Source organism: Vitis vinifera, chromosome 13 (genome assembly GCF_030704535.1).
Source record: "Vitis vinifera cultivar Pinot Noir 40024 chromosome 13, ASM3070453v1".
Classification (NCBI taxonomy): Eukaryota; Viridiplantae; Streptophyta; class Magnoliopsida; order Vitales; family Vitaceae; genus Vitis; species Vitis vinifera.
Window position 1 is genome coordinate 20,652,193 of NC_081817.1, and position 25,165 is coordinate 20,677,357.

Below are 25,165 nucleotides of genomic sequence, written 5' to 3' on the forward strand. Positions count from 1 at the left end.
CAGAACAATAATGGACTCTTGTACTCCAAAGCTTTGTTATTATTATTGGGCCTGAGGCTCTCAATATACTAGAAGTTGGTGTTTGCAGTTTAAGCTTTCTATTTAGGAATGTGTAGGCAGGTTGAATTTTGAAATTTAAAGGTATAAGTTTTCAAAATCTTTATTTATAGTACAAATTTTGATGGTGTGCTTCCAATGTTGCCATTGGTTTGTGAAGTAACCTTGGTGGCTGGCCGTGTGGTCTTTCTCAATTCCTTGCAATAGGTGATTTCCTAATATTCGAAAACTGGTAAAACTTAATTTGATTTTAAATTAAATTATACTTAAGATATTGGTTTATAATTTGTTACTTAATTCTTACTCTAAGATGATGTTTGTTTTTTAAACTTTTTGCTGAAAGCAATTTGTTTTCAGAATTTAGGTTAAAAGCCAAAATATATAGTTTTTTTTAAATAGAAAAAATAACATATTAGTTTTTTTTTTACCCTTTAATACTTAATAGAAATAAAATACTACAAAAACAAACAACTTAATATTTAACACTATTAAGTATTAAGGTTCTATTTAGAATTAAGTAAAAAAACAAATACCATCTAAGTATTAAGATTGTTTGATAAAATTAACTGAAAATTTATTTTAAATTATCACATTAATATATTTATTTCCATAAATCTTAACTACGTCAAAGAAGGTCAAGTAACAATAGAGGTTCTAGAGTGTCAAATATAATTTTCTTATATTTGATTTCATCATTAAAAAAATAAAAGAAAATAAAATATAATTAATTTTGTTTTTAAAATTATATATTTTTAAATTATTTAATTTTTATATAATAGAAGAAAATAAGTAAAATGAGTTTAAACAACCGTATAAAAATAATTTCTTGAATTCAAACCTATTTTTTATTTTTTTCTATTTTATCTTTTTATTTTTTTTTTCTCATATTTTCTATCAAATTTTCCGAGAATCGAACATAACTTATAAACTCCCCAAAATGGACGAAATTACCAAAACAAAACAAAATTAAAGTATACACCGAGATTTTTATTACCTTTCTAAAATAATATAAATAAGCGTGCTAAAGAACTGCAAAGGTCGTGGTGCTACGTGTCAATCTTCCATTCGCCCGTCGCCTTACTCGAAATTTTAAGACAATAATACCCTTTCTTGCGAAAGACCCTCCAGGTTCGAAGCAGACACTAAAGTTACTATCGTGGCGTGGACTCTCCACTCTTCGAGAATCTTCGGAGGCGCCAACGGCCAAGCCTCTGAGCTTCCTTTCCACAATCCCGTACTGTGTTGTATACACAGAGAGATACTGAAATCCGTCTGGGTTTTAGGTTTTGGGTTTTGTGGCGGTGGAGGGAGCATGCGTAACAGGAGAGTTTTATACGACGACGAAGGAAAAGGCGGTAATGCCGTTAGTTTTTTTCTGCTTCTGTGTGTGGCTTTTTTTCTTCGTTTGTGGTTTGACTCCTTGATACTTTTCCCTTTTGATTTGCAGTAGCCGGTGGAATGGAGGATGAGGATGAGAGCATGGAAGTGGAAGTGGCCGATTCCGATTCCGACGTGAACGAAGAAGAAGACGATGAAGAAGGTGATTGGTTAGGGCAATGCCTTTCGGGTTAGGGTTTATGGTTCGGTCCTCTTGCGTCTTTTTTCCTTCTTTTTGCAGTTCTTTCTCTTTGGCGTTCAAGCCTGTGCAGAGTGCAATTGGCTTTCCGTACAGACACGTGAGCAGGAGGGCCTTGTTAGGGTTTTTCCTTTTTTTTCCCTTGCTCCGTACACAACCAGTGAATATCTCCATTTCTCTGCTGTGTTTTCGCTATTCTTTATTGTTCATCTTCTTGCTTTTTCGTCCGTACCGCCCCCGCGAGTTTCCGCCTGACGTTTCGAAGTTCCGGTGTAAACGGCCGTCGGTTTCACGCAGAACAGAGAAAGAGAGCATTCTCTGTAGAAATGGCTTGTTACAGCGATATTTTGGGATGCTGTTCTATCTCGTGGCATTTTGAAAAAAATCGCGAGATATTGAGATGATGATAATGTTTCCATTTTTAGCTTCCATTCTGTTTCGATTGACATAAGATAATATTGAGAGATTGTGATTTTATTGCTTAACCTTTACTACATGGAAATTAATAGGAAAATAATTTATTTCAAAAATGGAAATTAATAAGAAACTAATTTATTTCGAAGATGCTTGTGAAATTTCTTCTTTATTATGCTTTAATTTTGTTGAAGTTAGGGATATTTGCCTGTATTGCTCAAAGTGCTATTGAGCAGGGTAGTTATTTTCCTAAATTCCCGCATAAAAATTGCTTTTAATTTTGTAGAAAATTACACAAAATGTCATTGTATTATTGTGATTAAGATTGTTACTGGTTTAATAATGACAATAAATGATTGCAATTAATGCTGTTGAAATGAGTTGTTGGAATTGAGCAGAGGAAGGTCAAGATGAGTATGAGGATGATGGGTTTATAGTAAATGAGGATGAACAGGAAGATGGCGACCCAGATGAACCAAGGCAAAAGAAGAAAAAAAAGAAGAAAATGTAGTTATTATCCACCTTGTAATGTGGTTTGCCTTGTATGCATTCTTGCCCTTTTCAATGTATGCTTTTCTTTCTTCTTTTGTTTGTCATTTTAGAGATTTGGAAAAGAATTTTGTTCTCGACGAAGATGATTATGTATTACTTGAAGACAATAATGTCTTGGGCATTCGTAGGCCAAAGGCTGTGAGTTTTTATTGCCCCTTCATTAATAAGGTGTTTTTTTTATCTCTTATAATTGCTTAAAAAATGGGTGAGAGAGAGCGAGAGAGAGAGAGGGTACAAGGCAGCGGGCGAGCTCGCGAGGATGGAAAATGGCGAGACTACGACGGCGAGGGGGATGAAGATAAAGAGGGGAAGCGAAGGAGGCGAAGGGGGTTCGCAGTCGAATCTAAGATGTTTGAGCTGGAGCTTTTAGAGAGAAGAGGAAAACCCCAAATAGTTATAGAGGAAAGCAAAGGGGGAGTCTCGTCTTGGGTCAGAATGGGTTTGGCGAGCTTAGGGTTCCTAATGGAGGGCCTAAATCACTGCATAAGGGAGGAGAAGGAAGACCGGTGGGTGAAGGAGTGGAAGGAACAGGGGAGATCCTTCTTGCTGCTGCGAAGCGTAAATAAAGCGGGATGTTTTCTCAGGCTAGGGGTAACGGATTTGGAACGAAAACAATACCGAATCTTCATCCCAAAAGGTAGAGGAGAAAAAATGGGATGGTCTTCAATAATGGAAAATCTACAGGTCCTACGCATGTCAATCGACAGAAAGAACCAAATGCAAGGTGAAAAGTTAGGGGAAAACATGGATCTGAAGAGATCTTTTGCGGAAGTGGTGAAAAAACCGATGTGCAGAGTTATAAGCACGGTTCAAGTGAAGGTAGGGAGAAAGGAAATACAAAGTAATTTGGAAAAACTGGAGCATTGTGTTGTCGGGAGTTGGAACCCTAGGTTTGGGGATGAAGAAGACTTGGAAAAATTGGGGAGATTTCTGGCGAGTTCTTGGGGTCTGAAAGGGAGCCTAGGTGTGGCAAAATTGGAAGATAGCAGAGTCTTGTTGGAGTTTGAACACTTGGAAGAAGCTAAACGGGCTTCCCTATCAGGTGAAAAAAGGATGGGAGCGATAAGGCTGGGGTTCGAGAAATGGAGTCCATGGGATGGATGCAGAGAGGAGAAGGAAGAAAACAATGAGATTTGGGTTAGAATTTTTGGGCTACCAGTGCTATTGTGGAATCCGACTGTGCTGAGAAGGGTGGGGGAGGAATGTGGAGGCTTCATCGACATCGATTCGAAGACGAAGAAGCTGGAAGAGCTTCAATGGGCTTGGATTCTGGTTAGGTCGGCCGGCGGTGACAAACCGAGCACGCTGGAGATTGGGATCGAGGAGGAAGTCTTCACCCTTGCCCTTTGGTGGGAGATCAGGCCGACAGTCAAGAAGCTAAGGGTTGATAACCGAAGATGGGGGGAGGTCAGGGACGACAGTAGCTCACGCGCCGGCTCGCGTGTGGAGATGGAATCAGTCGGTGAAAGGACCGAGGCACTGGTACCGTCAGAGGAGGGGACAGGGAGACAGGCGAGGGATATGGGCTGGGAGGGGACAGAGGATTGGGCTCATCAGTCAGGGCCCATGGGGGATAGGGTCTGTGGGCCGGATCTTTCGGGCCTAAAACTAAAGGGCGTGATGGAAGAGGGGGCGGGGCTACAGGCTGGGCCATCCAAGAATTGGGCTGGTGAGGGGGTAGGCTGTGTGATAAATGAAGCCACTTTAGTTAAGCCCAAGGCCCTCTTTGAACGGCCCACGGGTTTGTTAAATACAGAAAAAAGGATGGGCTGGCAGGAGAGTAACGTGGGCTGGTTATCAAAAGGAGATCAGGCCCAGGAGACAAGACTAGAGGCAATAGAGAAGGGCTCAGGTGGGCCGAATGCAGAGAGGGGCCCGTTATTAATTGAGAGGATGTCCATTCCTATTGGACCAGAATTTAGCCAGCCTAAAAGATGGGCTCAGTTTGGGAGTGGCCCAGAGGCTGTATTGGAAGAGGTCAGTTTAACTCAACCCACAGCCCGAAACAAAGGTAAAAAATCCCTAGAGAAAAGAAGGCTTCTGGACTGCAAAATTGCTAGCAACGGGAGCTCCTTAGAGGGGGAACACCTAGTCATATGGGAGTCAGAGGAAGCAAGGACGTCAAGGGAGAAAGTCATACCTTCAGCAACAGACAAGGCGTTGGCAGAGGAGGCCATGAGGTATGATTCTGGTCTAAGGATAGAGAGGGAAAGGGGTTACGGGTCTTCTCATCTCATCTTGTATTCTTTTGATCGGACTCCGGTGGGGGAGTCTTTCGATCATTCTGGGGTCCTAAAGGAAAGTAATGATGTTGGTCCCGGAATGGATGATAAGGGATGTTGGGATATGGTAGAATTCAATAAGGACCCAAATTTGGTTAGGGGGGTGGAGTGGAACACAGAGAGGACAGAATTTCAAGAAGCCAGAAGTGAGAAAGAGGATAGATGGGAAGAAAGCAGCTTGGCCAAGTTTAGTCATTTTTTGGCCTTTTCGACAGAAGGGTTGGAAAAGAAAATTTTGAATTTCTTGGTCAAAATAAGGAAGAGACGGGAGAAAATTCATAGCAAAGAATTGATGGAGAAGTTAAAATTTGAGAGGGAATTGAAGAGACTGGAGTGCTCAGTTAATTATGAGAAGGGGGGTAAGCAAAGAAGCCTTCTACAGGGCAAAGGGGATCAACTTGCAGTAGATTAATGAAGCTGAAGCTATTAAGTTGGAATGTGAGGGGGGCTAATGACAGGGCCAAGAGGAAAATCATCAAGACTTTTATAAGGAATCAAAAAGTTGATTTACTGTGTATTCAGGAGACAAAGATTCAGCCAATGTTAGAGGGGGTGGTGAGAAGTTTAGGCTTGGGCAGATTCTTAGATTGGAGGGCTTTGGATGCGGATGGGGCAGCGAGAGGTCTGTTGATTTGCTGGGATAAAAGATCGATGGAAGTTGTGGACTGGGAGGAAGGACAGTACTCACTGTCGTGTAGATTCAAGAATGTGGAGGATGGGGCTGTTTGGGTGTTTACGGGAGTCTATGGTCCTTTCACCAAAGAGGCAAGAGAGGGACTGTGGGAAGAGCTTGGGGCTGTAAGAGGAATCTGGGACGAGCCTTGGTGTCTAGGAGGTGACTTTAACAGTACCCTTTATCAAGGGGAAAGAAGCCGCCAAGGAAGGATAACTCCGAACATGAGGAGGTTTGCTCATATCATTGATGATTTAGGGCTGGTAGACCTCCCCATGCAAGGGGGAGTGTTTACTTGGAGTGGGGGCCTGAACAACCAGTCCTGGGCAAGGTTGGACAGGTTCTTGGTGTCTCCTAGCTGGCTAGACAAATTCAGTGGGGTGATTCAAAGGAGGCTGCCTCGTCCTGTTTCGGACCATTTTCCTATTCTGCTAGAAGGAGGTGGGCTAAGGAGAGGTCCTTCTCCCTTCAGGTTCGAAAATATGTGGTTAAAAGTTGAGGGCTTTCTAGACCTTGTCCGGAGTTGGTGGAGGGAAATTGAGGTCAGGGGCACAGCCAGCTACAGATTGGCAGCAAAGACGAAGGAGCTTAAACAGAAACTGAAAGTTTGGAATAGAGAGGTCTTTGGTAATCTGGAAGGTAACAAAAGAGCAGCCTTGCAGCAAGTGGACTATTGGGATGGTGTGGAAAGTGAAAGAAGCTTGTCCTTGGAAGAGACAGAATTAAAAAAGGAAGCAAAGGAAAGCTATAAAAAATGGGTCTTGTTGGAAGAAAGTCATTGGAGACAACTCTCAAGGGAGGTGTGGCTTAAGGAAGGGGACAAGAATACGGGATTCTTTCATCGAATGGCGAATGCCCACCGTAACAACAATACATTGGATAAAGTAAAAATTGATGGGGTTTGGTTGGAAGAGGATCAGGAAGTAAGGGAGGGGATTGCAAATGCTTTTCATCAGAGGCTCTCAGAAGACGTGGGGTGGAAGACGGATATTGAGGGGATCCAATTAGATCGGATTAGCCAGCAAGAAGCAGAGAGTCTTGAGATTCCATTCTCTGAAAATGAGATCCATTCTGCTTTAATGGAGATGAGTGGGGATAAAGCCCCTGGGCCGGATGGCTTTACTATGGCGTTTTGGCAAAGTTCTTGGGATTTTGTGAAAGAGGAGATCTTGGAGATGTTTAAGGAGTTTCATGAGCAAGGATCCTTTCTCAAAAGCCTCAATAACACTTTCCTGGTTCTAATTCCTAAGAAAGGGGGAGCAGATGACTTGGGAGACTTTAGACCCATTAGCCTCCTGGGGGGGGCTATACAAATTGATGGCTAAAGTGTTAGCTAATAGACTCAAGAGAGTGTTAAACAAAGTGGTAGCCCCTACTCAGAATGCATTTGTGATGGGAAGGCAAATCCTTGATGCTTCTCTTATTGCAAATGAGGTGATAGACTCATGGCAGAAAAGAAAAGAGAAAGGGCTCATTTGCAAGTTGGATATTGAGAAAGCGTATGCCAGCATTAATTGGAAGTTTTTGCTGAAGACTCTTCACAAAATGGGTTTTGGTCCTAGGTGGTTGGGGTGGATGTGGAGTTGTATCTCTACAGCCAAGTTCTCAGTTCTTGTTAATGGGGTCTCAGCTGGCTTCTTCCCGAGTTCTAAAGGGCTTCGTCAAGGGGATCCATTGTCTCCTTACCTCTTCGTCTTGGGAATGGAAGTGCTAGATGCCCTAATTAGAAGGGCGGTTGCGGGGGGCTACCTTTTAGGGTGCAGCATCAAGGGTGATAGGAGGCACAATCTAAAAATCTCCCATCTTTTCTTTGCTGATGATACAATTGTGTTCTGTGAGGCTAACAAAGAGCACCTAACACACTTGAGTTGGATTCTCTTGTGGTTCGAAGCAGCCTCAGGACTAAGGATCAATTTGGACAAAAGTGAAATCATCCCAGTTGGTGTGGTGGAGGAGATTGAGGAGATGGCAGTGGAATTAGGATGTAAGGTGGGATCTCTTCCGTCTCATTACTTGGGATTGCCTTTAGGGGCTCCGCATAAAGCCTCCTCAGTTTGGGATGGGGTGGACGAGAAAGTGAGAAGGAGACTAGCGCGGTGGAAACGTCAATATATTTCAAAAGGGGGGAGAATCACTCTTATAAGAAGCGTTTTGGCTAGCATGCCAATCTATCATATGTCTTTGTTTCGAATGCCTAAGTCAGTGGCTAGGAGATTAGATAAAGTTCAAAGAGATTTCCTATGGGGAGGGGGAAGTGAGGAAAAGAAAGCTCATCTAATCAAGTGGGAGGCGATTTGTGGGGATAAAAGCAAGGGAGGACTAGGCTTAAGGAAGCTGGTGCTCCTGAACAAAGCTTTGCTTGGTAAATGGGTCTGGAGATTTGCTATTGATAGAGATGTTCTATGGAAGCAAGTGAAAATAGCGAAATATGGACAAGAGGGTCATGGATGGAGAGCAAAGAAGGCTTATGGGACTATTGGAGTGGGGGTTTGGAAGGAAATATGGAAGGAATCTGATTGGTGCTGGGATAACATGGGGTTCATAGTTGGGAAAGGAAACAAAATCAACTTTTGGACTGATGTTTGGTGTGAGGAAACAAGGCTGTCCCAAAGTTTCCCCCACCTATATGCTATGGCTTCGCATAGGAATGCGACTGTGGAGGAGATGTGGGATCAGAATTTTGGCCAAGGGGGGTGGAATCTAAGATTTTTGAGGGACTTTAATGATTGGGAGCTGGAGATGATAGGGAACTTATTGCATGTCTTGAGGGACTACAAGCCTTCTATGGAGGAAGATTCAGTTCGTTGGAAGGGAGGAAGGAATGGTAAATTTAGGGTGAAAGAAGCCTATAGATTGGTGACCAGACCAAATGATATTGGCTTTCCTTCTAGATGCATTTGGGTGGATTCAGTTCCAACCAAGGTTGCATTCTACGCTTGGGAGGCTACTTGGGGGAGGGTGCTCACTCTTGATAGACTTCAGAAAAGAGGATGGCAGCTTCCTAATTGCTGTTTTCTATGTGGTTGTGAAGAAGAAACTGTAAATCACATTCTTATTCATTGTATAGTAGTCAGAGTTTTGTGGGATATTGTTCTTGGGTTATCAGGTGTGCAGTGGGTTTTTCCAGAAACTGTAAAGGATGTTTTAACTAGCTGGAGGGGCCCTTTTGTGGGAAAGAAAAGGAAAAAGATATGGAAATCCATTCCGTTGTGTATTTTTTGGACGGTTTGGAAGGAAAGAAATAGGTTAGCTTTTAGGGGAGGAGAGTTAAATATCCAAAAGCTTAAGAATTCTTTTGTGTGTAGTTTGTGGAGCTGGGCTAGATTGTATATTGGTAAGGAGCGTATGTCCCTTATAGGGTTCCTAGAATGGTTGGCGTCCAACTAAGGGATGGTGAGGCTTGCTGTTTTTTTGGCTTGTTGAGGGGTTTGTTGCTTTGTATACCCCCTGTATACTTGTAACTCTTTGCCCCGTCATTAATATATTTTGTTTTACTTATCAAAAAAAAAAAAATTAATAAGGTGTTTTTTGTCCGTATATTGGCTTCTTGATTATGGGTTTATTTATTTATCCTGTTTTTAGGGAACCAAAAAATTTAAGCGGCTTAAGAAGGCTGGGAAAGATACTGATCCGAGAGTACACTCTGATTTTTTTGACGAAGATGGTAATAATATTACTGTTGAGTTTTATATAGTTGTTCGAAATTTTCATGGTGTGATGATCTCTTTGGTTGTTAACATTTCTTTTAATTATTTTTGTTGTAATTGAAACTTGAGAAATCTAGGAAATATGATAGGATTACCTCATATTGTTCTAAATAAAATTATGCAATTGTAAAGCACATTCTATATTCATAGGATTACTTCTTGACGACATTGATGATGACGAGGCAAAATCAAAATACGATGATGAGGATGTTGTTGGAGACGATGAAATGGATGGTTTTATTGTAGATGCAGAAGAAACAGATGGTTGTCCGGTGAGGTATATTGATTATTAATTAATTGATCTTTGATCTTTTTTTTGGATGTTTTATGGTGATTTGTTCCTTCATGACTTTTTTTTTCTTCCTTTCAATACCAAGGAAGTTGAAAAGGAAGTCAAGGCAAGAATATGGAGTGTCATCATCTACAGTAGAGGAAGCACATGACATATTTGGTGACCCTAATGAATACCTTAATCGTCGCAAGAAAAGTCTAGCTAGGATTGACCAATTTGATAACTCTGGTAGGCAAATGGAGGGGAGTCTGAATAATGTATATGAGCCATTCATCCTCACAGAGAAGTATTTGACCGAGAAGGATGATCTTATAAGAAATATTGACATGCCTGAGAGGATACAGGTCAATTTTTTTCACCTTTGTGGCTTGATTGATGTAAAGTTTGTGCCATCAAAGTCTCATAATTGAATTAAATGCCTTCAATTATTCTTTATAGATATCTGAGGAAAGCACTGGACCTGCTCCAGTAGATATCATGAGTATAAAAGAGGAAACTTCTTGGATACTTAGTCAACTTACCACAAAAATAACATGGTTCTGCAAGATGAAGGTTATTGAAGGAAATGATGAAGGTCCTGATCTGTTCAAAAAAGTTGAGCAAGACATTGAAAGATTCTTGAAGTTGCATCATGTGGAGAAGCATGATGTGAGTTTGAGTGGATTTGCAGATCCAAAGTTCACCTTCTAAATTTAACAGTACATTGTTGTCTGAACTTTTATCATCCTTTTTAGATTCCTTTTATTGCAATGTATCGGAAGGAGCTTTGTCTCAGTCTATTGAAAGATCCAGAGCAAGATGTGGCAGAAAATGAAGATGAGGATGAGACTAAGAGAACGACTAGGCTTAAGAGGAACAAGGTGGTGATTTTTCTTTCTTTTACTTCTTCTCGCTTATTTCGCACAATGGATGAAGTTGTAGAAAATGAGAACTACAAATTCTTGGACTGGCTTACTATTATTAATTGCATGTGGTGCAGATACTTTGGGTCATCAAGGATTTGGATAGAAAGTGGTTGCTTCTTCGTAAGAGGAAAAATGCTCTTCAGTTGTACTACAATAAGCGCTATGAAGAAGAATTGTTGAAAATGCATGATGAAGCAAGACTCAATTTGAATAAGGAGCTGTTCAAATCAATTTCCAACTCTCTCAAAAATGCTGAATCAGAAATAGAGGTCGATGATGTTAACTTGAAGTTTAATCTGCACTTTCCCCTGGATGAAGTAAATGTTTCTCAAGGGCAGTTTAAGAGGCCCAAGAGGAAGTCACACTACAAGGTATGCAGTAACGCTGGCCTGTGGGAAGTTGCAGCCAAGTTTGGGTGTAATTCTGAGCAATTTGGTTTGCAAGTTACTCTGGTTAATGTGGTAAGTTATCTTTAGTCTAAACTCATTTTATTTATATATCTACATTATGTTTTTGAGCAAAGGCATATAAATTCAGTTTTATGCTACTATAGAGAAGGGAGGATTTGGAGGATTTAAAGGAATCTCCTGAGGAGATTGCTTCAACTTTCACAGGTCCAGTGTTTGAAACTCCACAAGCTGTGCTTAAAGGTGCTAGGCACATGGTATGTGGATTTGATGTTTGTAGTTAATCACAATATCCTTATTGGTCTGGTTTATCATTGTTCATAATCCTATTCTTGCTTTAGGCTGCGGTGGAGATCAGTTCTGAACCATGTTTCAGGAAACATGTTCGAAGTATTTTTATGGAGGAAGCTGTAGTCTCAACTAGACCCACCCCCAAAGGAAACATGGTAATAGATCCTTCCCATGAATTTTCAGGGTTTAAGTGGCTACATGGCAAGCCTCTTTCTCAATTCAAGGATGCTCAGTGGCTTCTAATTCAGAGGGCTGAAGAAGAGAAACTCCTTGAAGTTACTATAAAGTTGCCAGAGAGTACCCTTAACAAGCTGACAAGTGAATCTAATGATTGTTATCTCAGTGATGGTGTTAGTATATCAGCTCGACTCTGGAATGAACAGCGCAAATTAATCTTGCAGGATGCATTTTCAAATTTTCTTCTTCCTTACATGGAGAAACAAGCTCGAGTCTTCTTGACTGCCAAAGCAAAAGCCTGGCTGCTTGAGGAATATGGGAAACAGTTGTGGAACAGGGCCTCAGTGGCACCATATCAGCACAAAGAAAATGATGATGAACTAGATGAAGAAACTGCACCAAGGGTCATGGCTTGTTGTTGGGATCCTGGAAATCCGGCAACCACTTTTGTGATGTTGGACTCATTGGGAGAAGTGATGGATGTATTGCACGCCAGCTCCCTTATCATATGGTCCCGGAACAATCAGAAGCAACAGAAGCAGAAGAAAATTGATCAGGAACGTGTCCGTGAGTTCATGACTGAACACCAACCCCATGTAGTTGTTCTTGGAGCTGTGAACTTGGCTTGTCGGCGGTTGAAGGAAGAGATCTATGAGCTATAAAATTTATAACCGTGTAACCTGGTTGGTTTTTTGTTTACTTCAGTTGGGGTGCATTTAATTTGTTGATCAACGGTCTTCAGTTACTCATCTAATGTTGTGAAAAGACAAGCATGTGTTTTATTTGAACACCGGAGATAAATGTGCAAATATAGATTTCTATTTATTACATGAGTACTATGTTCTAGATCTTAATATTTTCCTGGATTATTGTTAGTGTAGTCGAACCTGAAAATCATTCTTATTATCTTAATTAAGTTTAGGTTTTTGAGATTTATTTTTATTTTAAATTTTTAATTCAAATGGAAGGGTTAATATGTTATAAGATCATCATGAAAATTTTGTGATGGATATCATGGTAATTTTTATTCTCCCAATCAGATTATATTTAAGATGATGGAGGAAAATCCTAGAGATGTTAGTCAAAAGATGGATGGGATCAGAATTGTTTATGGGGATGAATCCCTGCCTCGTATATATGAACATTCACGGATTTCTTCAGACCAGCTTCCTGGGCAACTGGGTAACTTCATTTCTCCATCTCTCTTTTTCTCTGTCTTAAGTGTTTATATTTCTGTCTCTATCAGCACTGTATGTATCCAATTATAAATTTGATTTATAGTTATCATTAACATTGCATTTTGTGTTTTATGTTTGTAGGCATTGTCAAGCGAGCTGTGGCTCTTGGTCGTTTTTTGCAAAATCCACTGGCTATGATTGCTACACTGTGTGGGCCGGGGAAAGAGATATTATCTTGGAAGCTTGGCTCCCTGGGCTACCTCCTTACACCTGATGAGAAGTATGAGATGGTTGAACAGATGATGGTGGATGTCACCAATCAGGTGGGTATTGACATAAATTTGGCTGCTGCTCATGATTGGCTTTTTGCTCCTTTACAATTTGTTTCTGGGCTTGGACCTAGTAAGGCTGGTCATTTACAGAGGGCATTAATTAGAATTGGAGCAGTTACATGTCGAAAGAAACTGATTGAACATGGGCTTGGAACAATGAGTGTGTTTAGAAGTGCTGTTGGTTTCTTGCGTGTACGTTGCTGTGGGATGGCATCTGCTAGCAGCAACATGGATCTTTTGGATGATACAAGAATTCACCCAGAGTCTTATAATCTTGCAAAGATTTTGGCTAAGGATGTTTATAAATGTTTTGAAAATGATGAAATTGATGATGTGGTGCTAGAGATGGCAATAGGATATGTTAGAAACCATCCAAAATATCTAGAAGATCTCAAAATCTTTGAATATGCCAAAGATTATGAAATAAAACATGGAAAAAATAAAAGAGAGACACTTTATGATATAAAAATGGAGTTGCTTCATGGATTTCGAGACTGGAGAAGTCCTTATGAAGAACCAAGCGAGGATGAGGAGTTCCTTATGATAACAGGTGAAAATGGTGATACACTTGCTGAAGGGAAGATTGTTCAGGCAACAGTTCGCTCAATCCAATCTGAACGAGTGTTCTGTGTGCTTGACTCTGGATTAGATGGGATACTTTTCAAGGATGGTTTTTCAGATGAAAGGGATGAGATTGACTTGACAACAAAGCTACAAGTTGGTGAAATCCTCATCTGCAAGATTAAACAGATTGAAAAGAACAGACACCGTGTGGTTCTAACTTGCAAAGAAATTCAGTCAAGGAGCAGCAAAGATCAAAATCCCCGTAGTGTTGACCCCTACTACTGTGAAGATCAGAGTAGTTTATCAAAAGAGCAGGAGAAAGCCCAGAAGGAGCTTGCAAAGAAGCATGTCAAACCGAGGATGATTGTTCATCCGCGTTTTCAAAATATTACATTTGAAGAAGCAATGGAGGTGTGTTATCTGTGATGCACTATCTCAGTTTGTTAAACTTCTTTAGTTCACTGTAGTAGTTAACTGATTTGAAATAGTGTTCATCTATACTTTGTTGAACAGTATCTATCAGATAAAGCTGTGGGTGAAAGTACTTTTCATCCAAGTTCAAGAGGCTCATCTTATTTGTCTTTAACTATTAAGATCTATGATGGAGTTTATGCTCACAAAGAAATAACTGAAGGTGGGAAGGATCAGAAGGATGCCATGAGTTTGCTTCATCTTGGAAAGACGTTAAAAATAGGGGATGAAAATTTTGAGGATTTAGATGAGGTGGGTGCTCTATACAGGGATTTTGAAAGGTTTATTTGCTTGTTTCATGCACTGTCCTTTTGCTTCACGCATGTTACTGCTATAACAAAACTATCTACAAAAAGGAAAAATATTCTGTGAAAATGTAATTAATTTGAATCTAGATCCCAAATTGGTACTTAGACCTGACTTCCTGGAGCTTCCTTCTTAAAGGTGATAGTAAAGAGGCATTCTACAGTTAAAATTTTTTAACTCAGCAACTTGGATAATTATTTAGGGAAATCAGATTAGTTAGAATTTTGAAGCAAAAGATGAATGTGTTGAAGTCATGCATGAAATTCAAGAAGTATATAGTTGACGTATGTTAACCCATTTGAGTTTCTAATTTTATCGGTTAGTGTACAGCCTGTGTGCATATTGTGGATGGGTATGCAATCATTTGTTTTGCTTTCTAGCCTTTGGAGCACTAAGTACATTAATTGATTTCTTTTGGTGTTGAAAATAGGTTATGGATCGATATGTTGACCCATTGGTAACTCACCTGAAAGCTATGCTTAATTACCGAAAGTTCAGGAGGGGCAAAAAAGCAGAAGTTGATGATCTCTTAAGAGCAGAGAAATCAGATTATCCAATGAGGATAGTTTACTGTTTTGGCATTTGTCATGAGCATCCTGGTGCATTTATTCTGAGTTATATTAGAAATACAAATCCACACCATGAGTACATTGGTTTATATCCCAAGGGCTTCAAGTTTCGGAAGCATACTTTTGATAACATTGACCGGCTTGTGGCATATTTCCAGAAACACATTAATGATCCATGGCCAGAAAAAGCACTGTCAATTCAATCAGTTGCTGCCATGGTACCAATGAGAAGTCCTGCAGTTGGGGCACCTACAGGCGGTGGTTGGGAAAGCAACACTGGTGGTTGGAGAGGCCAATTCAACTCAAGCAGAGATAAAACTTGTACACCTAGTTCTAGAGGCAAGCTACTAATTAGTTCTTATTTAATTTATTTATTCTTTTACAATTTCCTAAATTTGCATATCATGAAAGGACATGAAGAATGGTGTTATGATTGTTACTAGACTGACTTGATCATACACCAAACTCAGTCGTGGAAGTTTGTTTTCTGGTCTAGCATAAATATTTAAATTGAAAAGGTAAAACCAAAGGCAATACAAGGAGCATCCTTTCATATTGGTTTCTACAAATTGATGTAATGGCCTTTCCATATACAGTTCATTCTTAGTGGCACAAAATGCAAATAGTTGTTGAAGTGGATGCAGTGATGGGAATGGTAGTGGATGTGGTTTAGGACTGGAAAAGGGAACTGCTTCTCCTTGTGGAGTCAATAGTTTAGAGGGTATAACCAGTGTTGGAGTGTGTTTAGAACCTGTGCACACATTCTTCCGACAATTTCATATTTGAAGTAAAAATGTCCTAAAAATTATGTAAATTAATCATGCCAGGGACCCACATTATCAATAAGCAGTGTTATAAATTCTTATTTAAAAAACAATTGCATAAAGATTGCTGTTTTGTTTAGATTTAAAAAGAATATGAGTGGAATAATGTTCCTTATTTTATTTTTCTAGAACCTTTCTGTTGAATTTTGCAGCTAGAATTTCTTTGTAGGCTGTTATTAGTAAGATAAAAAAAGGAGAATAGGTTTTCAGATATAGAATGTCTTGAGATAGTTGAAATTCTCACATTATAAATTTGTGGTTGTCAGAAAGAGATGTTATTTTACAAACCTAGAACCTGTAGAGTTCAAGGAGTTCACTATTACAGCAGATACCTTAGAATCAATTAGCATCTTAAAACTCAGAGAATGTGTTTGGTCTAGGCTAAAAACTTGATCTCCTAGGAATCTGTGTTGTGTCCAAACAATCAGTTAGTATATCAAAAAACTCAAAAAAATTGTCTTGTGTGGCAGGCTAAAAATTTTGTTGTCCTAGGCTAAACATTATCAAAATCTACGTTAATGAAATGCCAAAATGTAATTCCAAGTTCTAGTGGGATTTTATAGGAACCTATAATCAGAAGGCATGATTTTTCTTTATTATTATTGCTTTTTTTGTTGTTGAATAATGATATGAATAATCCATGCATTGTTGGCTTTTTTCTCTTTTTAATACATGCATTTTAATGAACTCATAATAAAATATTTTAAGTGTAGATTCATGTAAATTATTGTCAAACAACATTATGAACTTGTGCAATTGTCATTGTGGATGACTTCATATATGTCATCTTTACTTCATATAAAACAATGTGAAATACTGGAGTGTGTTTTTTTTATATTTATATAAAAAAAGTATAGAACATTACAGGCTTTTTTTCTAATTGAAAAAGAAAATTTTTAATTGGTGTTATACTAAGCATTTTGTGGTTTTATTTGTTGACTACATTTTGATGTTACCATATTTATAATTGGAGGTTTACATTGGTTCATCACCACCAAAATGATAAAAACAGACTCTGGATGTTTAGATTAGAGCATGAATGTCATTGAATAAATTGGTATTGTTGTTCTGTATAATGTGCACACTTTCTAGGTCCTAAACATTATATGCTTTTCTTATATACATCTACATTTTTTTTTTAATTTGATTTTGTTTCAATTACAGTATTTTAGCTTTTGTGAGTTTTACCACTTTTGGAAGTATCATGCAGATCTCCATGTTCTATATCTTTCTCTCTCTCTTGTTTTTGTTTTGTTCTTTCTATTTGATAGAGATGCTATATTGGTAACTATGTTTCAGAAACTTCAATACATTCTTCATTATCAATATTTTATGTCAACTACAATATTTTGACTTTAAACTATCTATCAATACCTTTCTACCTATATCATTTTAGATTACCATGTTCTCTACTATTCTTCTGTTATTTTCTCAAATTGATGCCAATTGTATTCTTCCCTATCCATGTCCAAATATAATATAATGATAAGGTACTTACTAATCCATCATAAGTAAAGAATACCATAATTGAACTATAATATAGCTATATATGGAAAAGAAGATATAAATAATATAGAAAAATAAATTTAGACTCGAGCAAGCAAATATCTATCCATTGATTTATATACGTATCAGGTTGTTAATGGTTATTAACAATCTATCGCATGAATGTTCTCTTATTCAAATTATTAACTGAGTGGAATTTAGAGAGACTAATGAATTAAAAACAAGTTGATATCTTATCTTTTGAAGTCTGTAAAATTTGTTTTGTAAAAGAAAGCACAAACTATTGTAACTAGAATCCCCATAATGAATCTAATTAATTAAGTGCATGTTTGGATATATTTCTTTTTTTTTTTTTTTTTTTAAAAAAAAAGTTTCACATTGATGTACTTGAAAACTGTTTTTAATTAAAATTTAATTGAAACATTTTTACTTGCACAAATTTTTAAAATTTTGTTTTTTGTTTTTTGTTTTTTGGTTCTAGTTGTCACATGGATCATTTCATGGTTTATGCATGAAGCTTAAGTCTCAATTTTAAGTTGAGCTCCATATGGATGATGTGCATATATTGTGAGGCTAACATTTGGAGCCATTTGAAACTTAAGCCATTCAATCTCATAAAACCACCAAACAGGCTTGTGATCCACCTGTTGTTTAGCAATGGAATTTTAATGAGTTTGGTGCATTTCATATTTTTATACATTTAGAAGAGTGTTTTTCAGGTTCTAAAGGATGGAATGCAAGCTTTGTCAGCCAAGTTATTGTGGGGTATTTTTTATGTGTTGAACATGGAGAGTATCTTTGTGAAAAATGGATGGCTTTTATTATCTTTATTTTGAAAATAAAACAGATTTTAAATATTATAGACGTGTGGATGAACTGTCACATGCTTGGAAATGTGTATACCATTTTGAGCCTTTAAGCAGGTTGAAAGGTTTTGTAGTTAGACAGTCACTACTGAATTCTAGGTCACAGTTGTTGGGTTATCAAATTTCCTTCCATTTCATGGGCTGTTTGCATTAACTTATACTTTCCCCTGCCTTTTATGGTTGTACAGGAGGAAATGAAAATAGAAGTCGTGGCGACAGTGGTGATGGGTGGAGCAGTTTTCCTGGTGCTGAAGTCCTGAATTCACCTGGCAGAGAAGTTCCCCCTGCTGGGTGGGGCAGCAGCAGTGGTAGAGCCGGGGTTGAAAATTTGGGTGGTGGTGGGAGGACCAAAAGTTGGGGCTCTTCTGGGGTTGGAAATTGGGGTCATGGTAGGAGTACTCATCATTGGGGTGGCAGCAGCAGGGGAGGTACTGCAAGGGGTAGCAATTGGGGTGGTGCCAGGGGAAATGGGAGAGGTAGTGGTAGTCAAGGGTGTGGAAGCAATGGTCATGGGCCTGGACGTGGCTGTGGCCGTGGCCATGGTTCTTACAATGCCAAGGACCAAAAAGAATTTGGGTATGGTGCAGGTTCAGAGCGGGGGTCAGTGCTGAATGTTGAGGATAAAAGTTGGGATAGTGATGGATGGGGCAACTTGCCAGGTTTCAAGGTCCAAAACCCACCCAGTAGAGCAGCTTCGTCTGATGGTTGGGGCAGCTGGGGTAGGAGTAAAGCAAGTGACAATAATGAGGGTGGTGGAGGAAGCACTGATGGTTGGGGGAATGACAAGGCTAGTGGAGGCAATGGGAGTGGTTCCGGGGAGGCTGGGAGTAGTGGTCCTTGTACTTGGGGCAACGGTGGTGCTAATTGGGAAGGGGTCAGCAACAGTAACAGCAATAGTCATGAAGATGGGACTGGTGGTGGTGGTGGTGGTGGTGGTGGTGGAGTAGGTAAAGGCGGTTGGGTTGGAAGTGTAAGTGGAAGTGGTGGTAGGGAGAATAAAAGCAATGCTGACGGAGATGTTGCCTGGGATGCGGCATGCTCGAAGGGGAATGCTGCTTCAGAGGTTGCCAATACTGGATGGGGTTCTAGCAAAAGTAATACCACCCTTTCTGGTGGTGGAAATGGATGGTCTGGTGGTGGCAGTGGAGGTTGGTGAACTCGCAGAAGAAAAAGAAAAAAAAAATGTATAGCAATTCTCATACGGTAAATTTACAGAGGCCAGAGAGAAAGAAAAAACACATATAGGATTAATAGCTGTGACATTACAAGTGGCTTCGCCCATCTTGTTACTTCAATTTCAATTCATTGGTTTGGCAGAAAGCAGCTCTTAAATATTGCTCCGCCTTTCCAGACTCTCATTGCCTGAGATATTTGCTTCACGAAACTGACTTGTGGCTTTGCCAAATTGATGTTGCAATTTTTTTCTTCCCCTTTTCTTTTTCTTTGTTTTGGCTCTACCAATGGATGTTGCAATTTTTTCTTTGGGAAAATTACCCTTTAGGGTAGATGGGGGTAAAAAATGACCTGGAAGGGTAGGTGAATGTGATAATTCTTTTGAAGGTCCTTTATTTTTATTAGACCAACTTGCCCTATAATTAAATTTTAAAATTACAATTTTTAAAGAAAATAAAAATTGAAAAAGAGAAGAGACCTATCGCTTGTCCTACCCATGAAGGCTTCCCTTTCACATTGTCGGGGTGTTTTCATGGTGGTATCATATTATGTCATCGACGACATACTCAATCTCGTGTACTCGTCTGTAGTTCCTTTATTCCAGTGGTGTTTCCATTGAAGACTTCCATTTTGCATCATTGTTGGTGTGTCTCTATTTTCGACATTGTATCTTCGATGACATCAAGCCTTATGCACCAACCTTATGGTTTCCCAGGAGAAAGCTAAAAGTTTGGCTTCAACTTCACTCCTCTGGAGGTGAGCCTGAAGGACACTGTGGAAAGCTTGAGGGAGAAGAACTTTGTCAGTTTCTGACATGTGGTATTTACTGGCTAGCCATGCAAATAAATGATGAAAATTGGTGTATTCTTCATAATTTCATTTCTAAGTGTAGGTGTTGGAATCATATATGTTCTAACCGATCTTCATGGCCTGCAAGGTCTTGCTTCAACTTACATAATGTTCGTTGATTATGGTAAAGCCCAGATGAACCCAGAAATGGAATTGAGCCTGAGTTACACAAATGAGAAGACATTGTGGGGATTTGACATGGAAAAAATTTGGTATTGAAATTAAATTCTCGGCCACTTTCAAAATGAAAATGATGGACCACTTTGAAACCTTCTCCATCATTTTCTACGAATATTGAGGCTGCCATTGTTGTACTTAGTTGAAATTTAGAAATGAAATTCTAATTTTAAGGTACCAAAGTCTAATGTAGTTTAGATTTCAATCATAGGAATAGCATTTCCTGGATATTAACAGTAGTATTAGAGGAGGAAGTCCAAATGTGAGGCTGCCATTGTTGTCCAAATGTGAAGTTTATTGGGTGAAAATGCAACTCTACCCAAATATATTTCTCTAAACCCATGTTGAAATCGGGTTATATAAGCTTGAATTCATAGATCTTCTAATCCAATCCAAATACATTTCTCTAAACTTATGTTGAAATCGGGTTTGGCTCTAGAAGAAAGATGAAGGAAAGGAAAGAACATAAAGGAAAAAAAAAAAGTAAGGAAAAAAGGAAAATGGAAAAGAAATAGGATTAGCGTTTTAGATGGATTAATGTAGAGAGGTTGACGAAGAAAATAGTTTGGTTATTTCACGTGTAAAGTTTAGTGTAGAAAACAAAAGGGAAAAGAAGATGAATGTATAGAAAAATTAGATAAATGCATTGAATATTCCTCATACAATAATAGTTTTGTTTAGTAAATACTTTAAAAGAATTTGTTTAATTCTCAATCTAGTTTTGTAAACATTTAAATAAAAAATTCAATTTTCTTTTTGGGAAAAATAATTTCACTCACTAATTTAAAAAAATATATATATAAAACAATGAATTTTAATTTTTATAAATCATTTTTATCATCATCTATTTAAAAATACATGCCTTTTTTTTACAAGTTAGATAAAATTGATTTGAGATCAATAAAATAAGAAATATTAAAAATTTAAAATATAATTAAAGCTAAAAAAAACTTTAAAACTAAAAGCATAAAAATAAAATATTAACTTTTACTTTGTTAAATCACACTAATAGAAAACATAGATTCAAGAATAGGGATAACAATAGGGTAGGTTTTTTCGGATACCCATCCAACCTCACTCCTAATGGGATGATGTTTGAAATTTAAATAAACGGGTTTAGGATGAATTTGAAATTTTTCTAAAAACCCAATATGAGTTGGAGGCATGTTCGGGTATTGCTTTGTCCCACCCAACTCTGATTATATATAAAATTATTTTAATTTGAATTTTATTTTATTTTTTAATAATAATAATAATAATAATAAATAAGTTATAAAAATTATAATATTTTAATTATTTATAAAATATATTTATTTATTGTAATGTAATTAAAAAATCAAAATAATATCTTTTAAAAATTTTAAAAATTAAAAAAAAAAAGTTAAAAAGGACCTAGCAAGGTGAGTATGAGAATTTCTCGTACACTAATAGCCTCATTTAATTTTTTTAATGGGACAGAGATGATAATTATTTTAAATAAACATGGTGAGCATGGTGAGCTTGAGACGGGGACAACCAATTTCAAACTCATTCCATTGTTATTCCTATTTGAGAAAGAGTTGAAAATATAATAAAAGTTAATATTTTATTATTTAAATTTTAAGTTTTTTGGTTTTAATTGTATTTAATTTTTAAGTATTTTAGTTTTAATTGTATTTTTAATTTTTTAATTTTTTAATTTTATTATTGATGTCAACTAATAATTTTTTATTTAATTCTATTAAAAAAATGATGAAAAGATGAATGAAATTATATAATATAGGATATAAAAATTATTATTAATTAGGGAATTAGAAAGATTTTATTTATTATTTTCTGAATATTTTTTTTTCAAAATGATTTGTATGTTATATTATATAATAAAAAATTATAATATATTTATTTAAAAGATATTTTTATGTAATTAAAATGATAAATTAAATTTTTAATAATTTTATTTAATATTGATGTCAACACAACAAGTAGTTTCCAAGCCGGAATCTTTGAAACAAAATTACCAACCCAACTTCACACATTAATAAGCCATGTGTTCTTGGTTCATACGATCGGTGTTCTTATTTTCATTGGTACGTTGCCAATATCCTCGTCTGAGTTCGTCTCCCATTAATATATGGTATCGTGGAATGAAGAACCAGGACTCTCACAAAATCAAAGGAAAACGGGTGTCTTTGTGGAATCAAAATGAAGGGAAAGAGCAAGGGGATCACGGAAGCCGAAAGTGACCAAGAAGATCTAAAGGCTGACGAATTTGCATACGTCCGCAGTTTTGGACTCTAATACATGTTACTCTCAACCCTTGTATATATATATATATATCAAGCACATAGTGTTAAAAGTGTATAACATAGATTTGAAGGTGAAAGTGGGAGATTGAAGAGAGATGAGTACTGGAGAAGGAAAGGTGGTGTGCGTGACTGGAGCTGCTGGGTTTGTAGCTTCATGGCTGGTGAAGCTCCTGCTCCAACGTGGTTACACTGTTAGAGCAACTGTTCGTGACCCAAGTCAGTTCTCAATCTCAACCTTTTACCGCCTTTTCTACTTATCCTTCCATTTAATTTACCAGTTGTGCTTACATATATGTATGATGTAGATGATCCAAAGAAGACAGAACACTTGCTTTCACTCGATGGAGCTAAGGAAAGGCTTCGTTTATTCAAAGCAGACTTATTGGAAGAAGGGTCCTTTGATCCCGTAGTTGATGGATGTGATGGCGTTTTTCATACAGCATCGCCAGTTGTCATGCAAGTCACTGACCCCCAGGTTCATCCTATACTGTAAATTTAATTTTCGCCGCTTAGAAGGAATGGATCCTTACTTTACTTCCCATGATTCTTCTTTGTTTACGTGAGTAAAGCCCATTGATACAGAGGCAGTGAATGCTGGTTACACTAAACCAACATAATAGGAGACTGAGAGAACATAACAATATTGGATTTGTGGGGTTTTGTCTGTGTACTACAAAATTCAAGAGGTTGGATTCTTGGGTTTCCTTGTTTTATTCTGCTTGTCGACTTTCTCTCTTCTTATATCCTGTGTTCAACAGTAGGGGAAAACCCCTTGCTCCATATCAATTGGAAGCCAAACACCTTGCGAGCTATAGTGGGCTAATATATGAAAGGAATCATAAAGAATCTTATTACCAACCTAGATATAACATTGATTGCAGAAGAATGGGTGCATGGTTCATTGTGTATTCTCATTTGTGTGATTTTCATGTTGGCTGTATTACAAGCTTTGTATCAGCTTCATTTGTTTTATTTGACCACTTGTATGGAGCTAATTTCTATTTTATTTTTTGTGTTCAGACAGAACTGATTGACCCTGCATTGAAGGGAACTATCAATGTCCTAAGGTCCTGCTCAAAAGTTCCATCTGTCAAAAGAGTGGTTGTAACATCGTCTATGTCTGCGGTGGAACAAAATGGAAAACCTCTGACTCCTGAGGTGATAATTGATGAGAGCTGGTTTTCAGATGCAGTTTTATGCAAGGAATCAAAGGTTTGCATACGACATTATTTCTTATCACATACTATCTCTTTTGCATGGTATACGAAAAATTATACTGGTTCTTCAGTGGAAGTACAACAAATATGAGAGGGTATCTATAAAATCATCAATTTGATTCTAGCATGCGCTTTGCATCCATAAGCCTTTGCATGCGTTGGCAAGTTTTTGTATTGATTTTGCTTTGGTTGATTGCATGCATCTGATCTGGTTGCTTTGCATACTGAAATCGAATGTTATTCAAACTTTGTGATAGCTATGGTACAAGCTTTCAAAGACCTTAGCTGAGGAGGCTGCTTGGAAGTTTTCAAAGGAGAACGGGATTGACATGGTCATGATAAATCCAGGATGGGTGCTCGGTCCTCTCTTACAGCCTACTCTTAATCTAAGTGTGGAGGAAATTCTGAAACTTCTAAATGGTACTCCTCATCCCTCCAAATGACTAGAAGTTTAAATTAAGAAAAAGGAGTGTGAACCTTGCTTCATCTCAATACTTCAACTCTCTTGATGCAATCATTTGAAATATGTTTGTTGCAGGAGTTCAAACATTTCCCAAAACCACCTCATATACATGGGTGGATGCTAGAGATGTTGCCAATGCACATATTCAAGCATTTGAACTTCCGGAAGCTAGTGGAAGATACTGTTTAGTAGGGACTGTCTCACACCGTTCTGAGACACTGAATATCTTGCACAAGCTCTACCCTGCCATACACATACCTGAAAAGTAAGTTTCTATTAGTTATCTCTAGGAAGATATTACTTCACTCCTTTTGTCATTATTTGCTGGTTTCTCATATTGAGATCCGAGATGAATCCACTTGTGTTTCATACATGGCAGATGGGAAGATGGCCAGACTTGTGTTCCAACCTTCCGGGTATCCCAGGAGAAAGCAAAAAGTTTGGGCATTCACTTCACTCCTCTGGAGGTGAGCATAAAGGATACTGTGGAAAGCTTGAAGGAGAAGAACTTCATCAGCTTCTGAATCATTGTGTTTACTGGCTGGCCATGGAAATAAATCACAGAACAATAATGGACTCTTGTACTCCAAAGCTTTGTTATTATTATTGGGCCTGAGGCTCTCAATATACTAGAAGTTGGTGTTTGCAGTTTAAGCTTTCTATTTAGGAATGTGTAGGCAGGTTGAATTTTGAAATTTAAAGGTATAAGTTTTCAAAATCTTTATTTATAGTACAAAATTTGTGATGGTGTGCTTCCAATGTTGCCATTGGTTTACATGGGTGACTTTCTAATATTCGATTGGTAAAACTTAATTCTTATTATTTAATAATTTAATTAATTTATTGATTTATAATTTATTACTTAATTTTTATTTTAAGTATTAAGATTATTTGATAAAATTAACTTAAAATATATTTTAAATCGTTATAGTATATTTATTTTCGTAAATTTTAACTACATCAAAGGAGGTTAAGTAAAATAAAGGTTCTAAAGTATCAAATATAATTTTCTTAAATTTGATTTCATCATAAAAAAAATATAAAAAAAAAAT

General features: G+C 37.7%; 2 protein-coding genes across 2 annotated transcripts; both read left to right on the top strand.

Moving 5' to 3' along the window:
* Positions 1 to 1,171: 1,171 nt before the first annotated feature.
* LOC100855389 (transcription elongation factor SPT6-like) lies at positions 1,172 to 19,375 on the top strand. The gene is given in 17 exon segments (XM_019217699.2): positions 1,172 to 1,412; positions 1,505 to 1,597; positions 2,446 to 2,554; positions 2,650 to 2,737; positions 9,137 to 9,218; positions 9,412 to 9,538; positions 9,639 to 9,897; positions 9,992 to 10,201; positions 10,288 to 10,413; positions 10,533 to 10,919; positions 11,012 to 11,122; positions 11,207 to 12,016; positions 12,374 to 12,515; positions 12,653 to 13,818; positions 13,921 to 14,130; positions 14,615 to 15,092; positions 18,138 to 19,375. Coding segments are annotated over 17 exon segments (5,409 nt in total). The 5' UTR covers positions 1,172 to 1,369; the 3' UTR covers positions 19,106 to 19,375.
* A 3,131-nt stretch (positions 19,376 to 22,506) lies between these two features.
* Positions 22,507 to 24,821, top strand: LOC100242194 (phenylacetaldehyde reductase). Its single transcript, XM_002268286.5, has 6 exons — positions 22,507 to 22,649; positions 22,739 to 22,908; positions 23,454 to 23,645; positions 23,908 to 24,070; positions 24,189 to 24,378; positions 24,493 to 24,821. The coding sequence occupies exons 1-6, from the start codon at positions 22,529 to 22,531 to the stop codon at positions 24,635 to 24,637; spliced, it is 981 nt and encodes a 326-aa protein (XP_002268322.1). The 5' UTR covers positions 22,507 to 22,528; the 3' UTR covers positions 24,638 to 24,821.
* Positions 24,822 to 25,165: the final 344 nt, after the last annotated feature.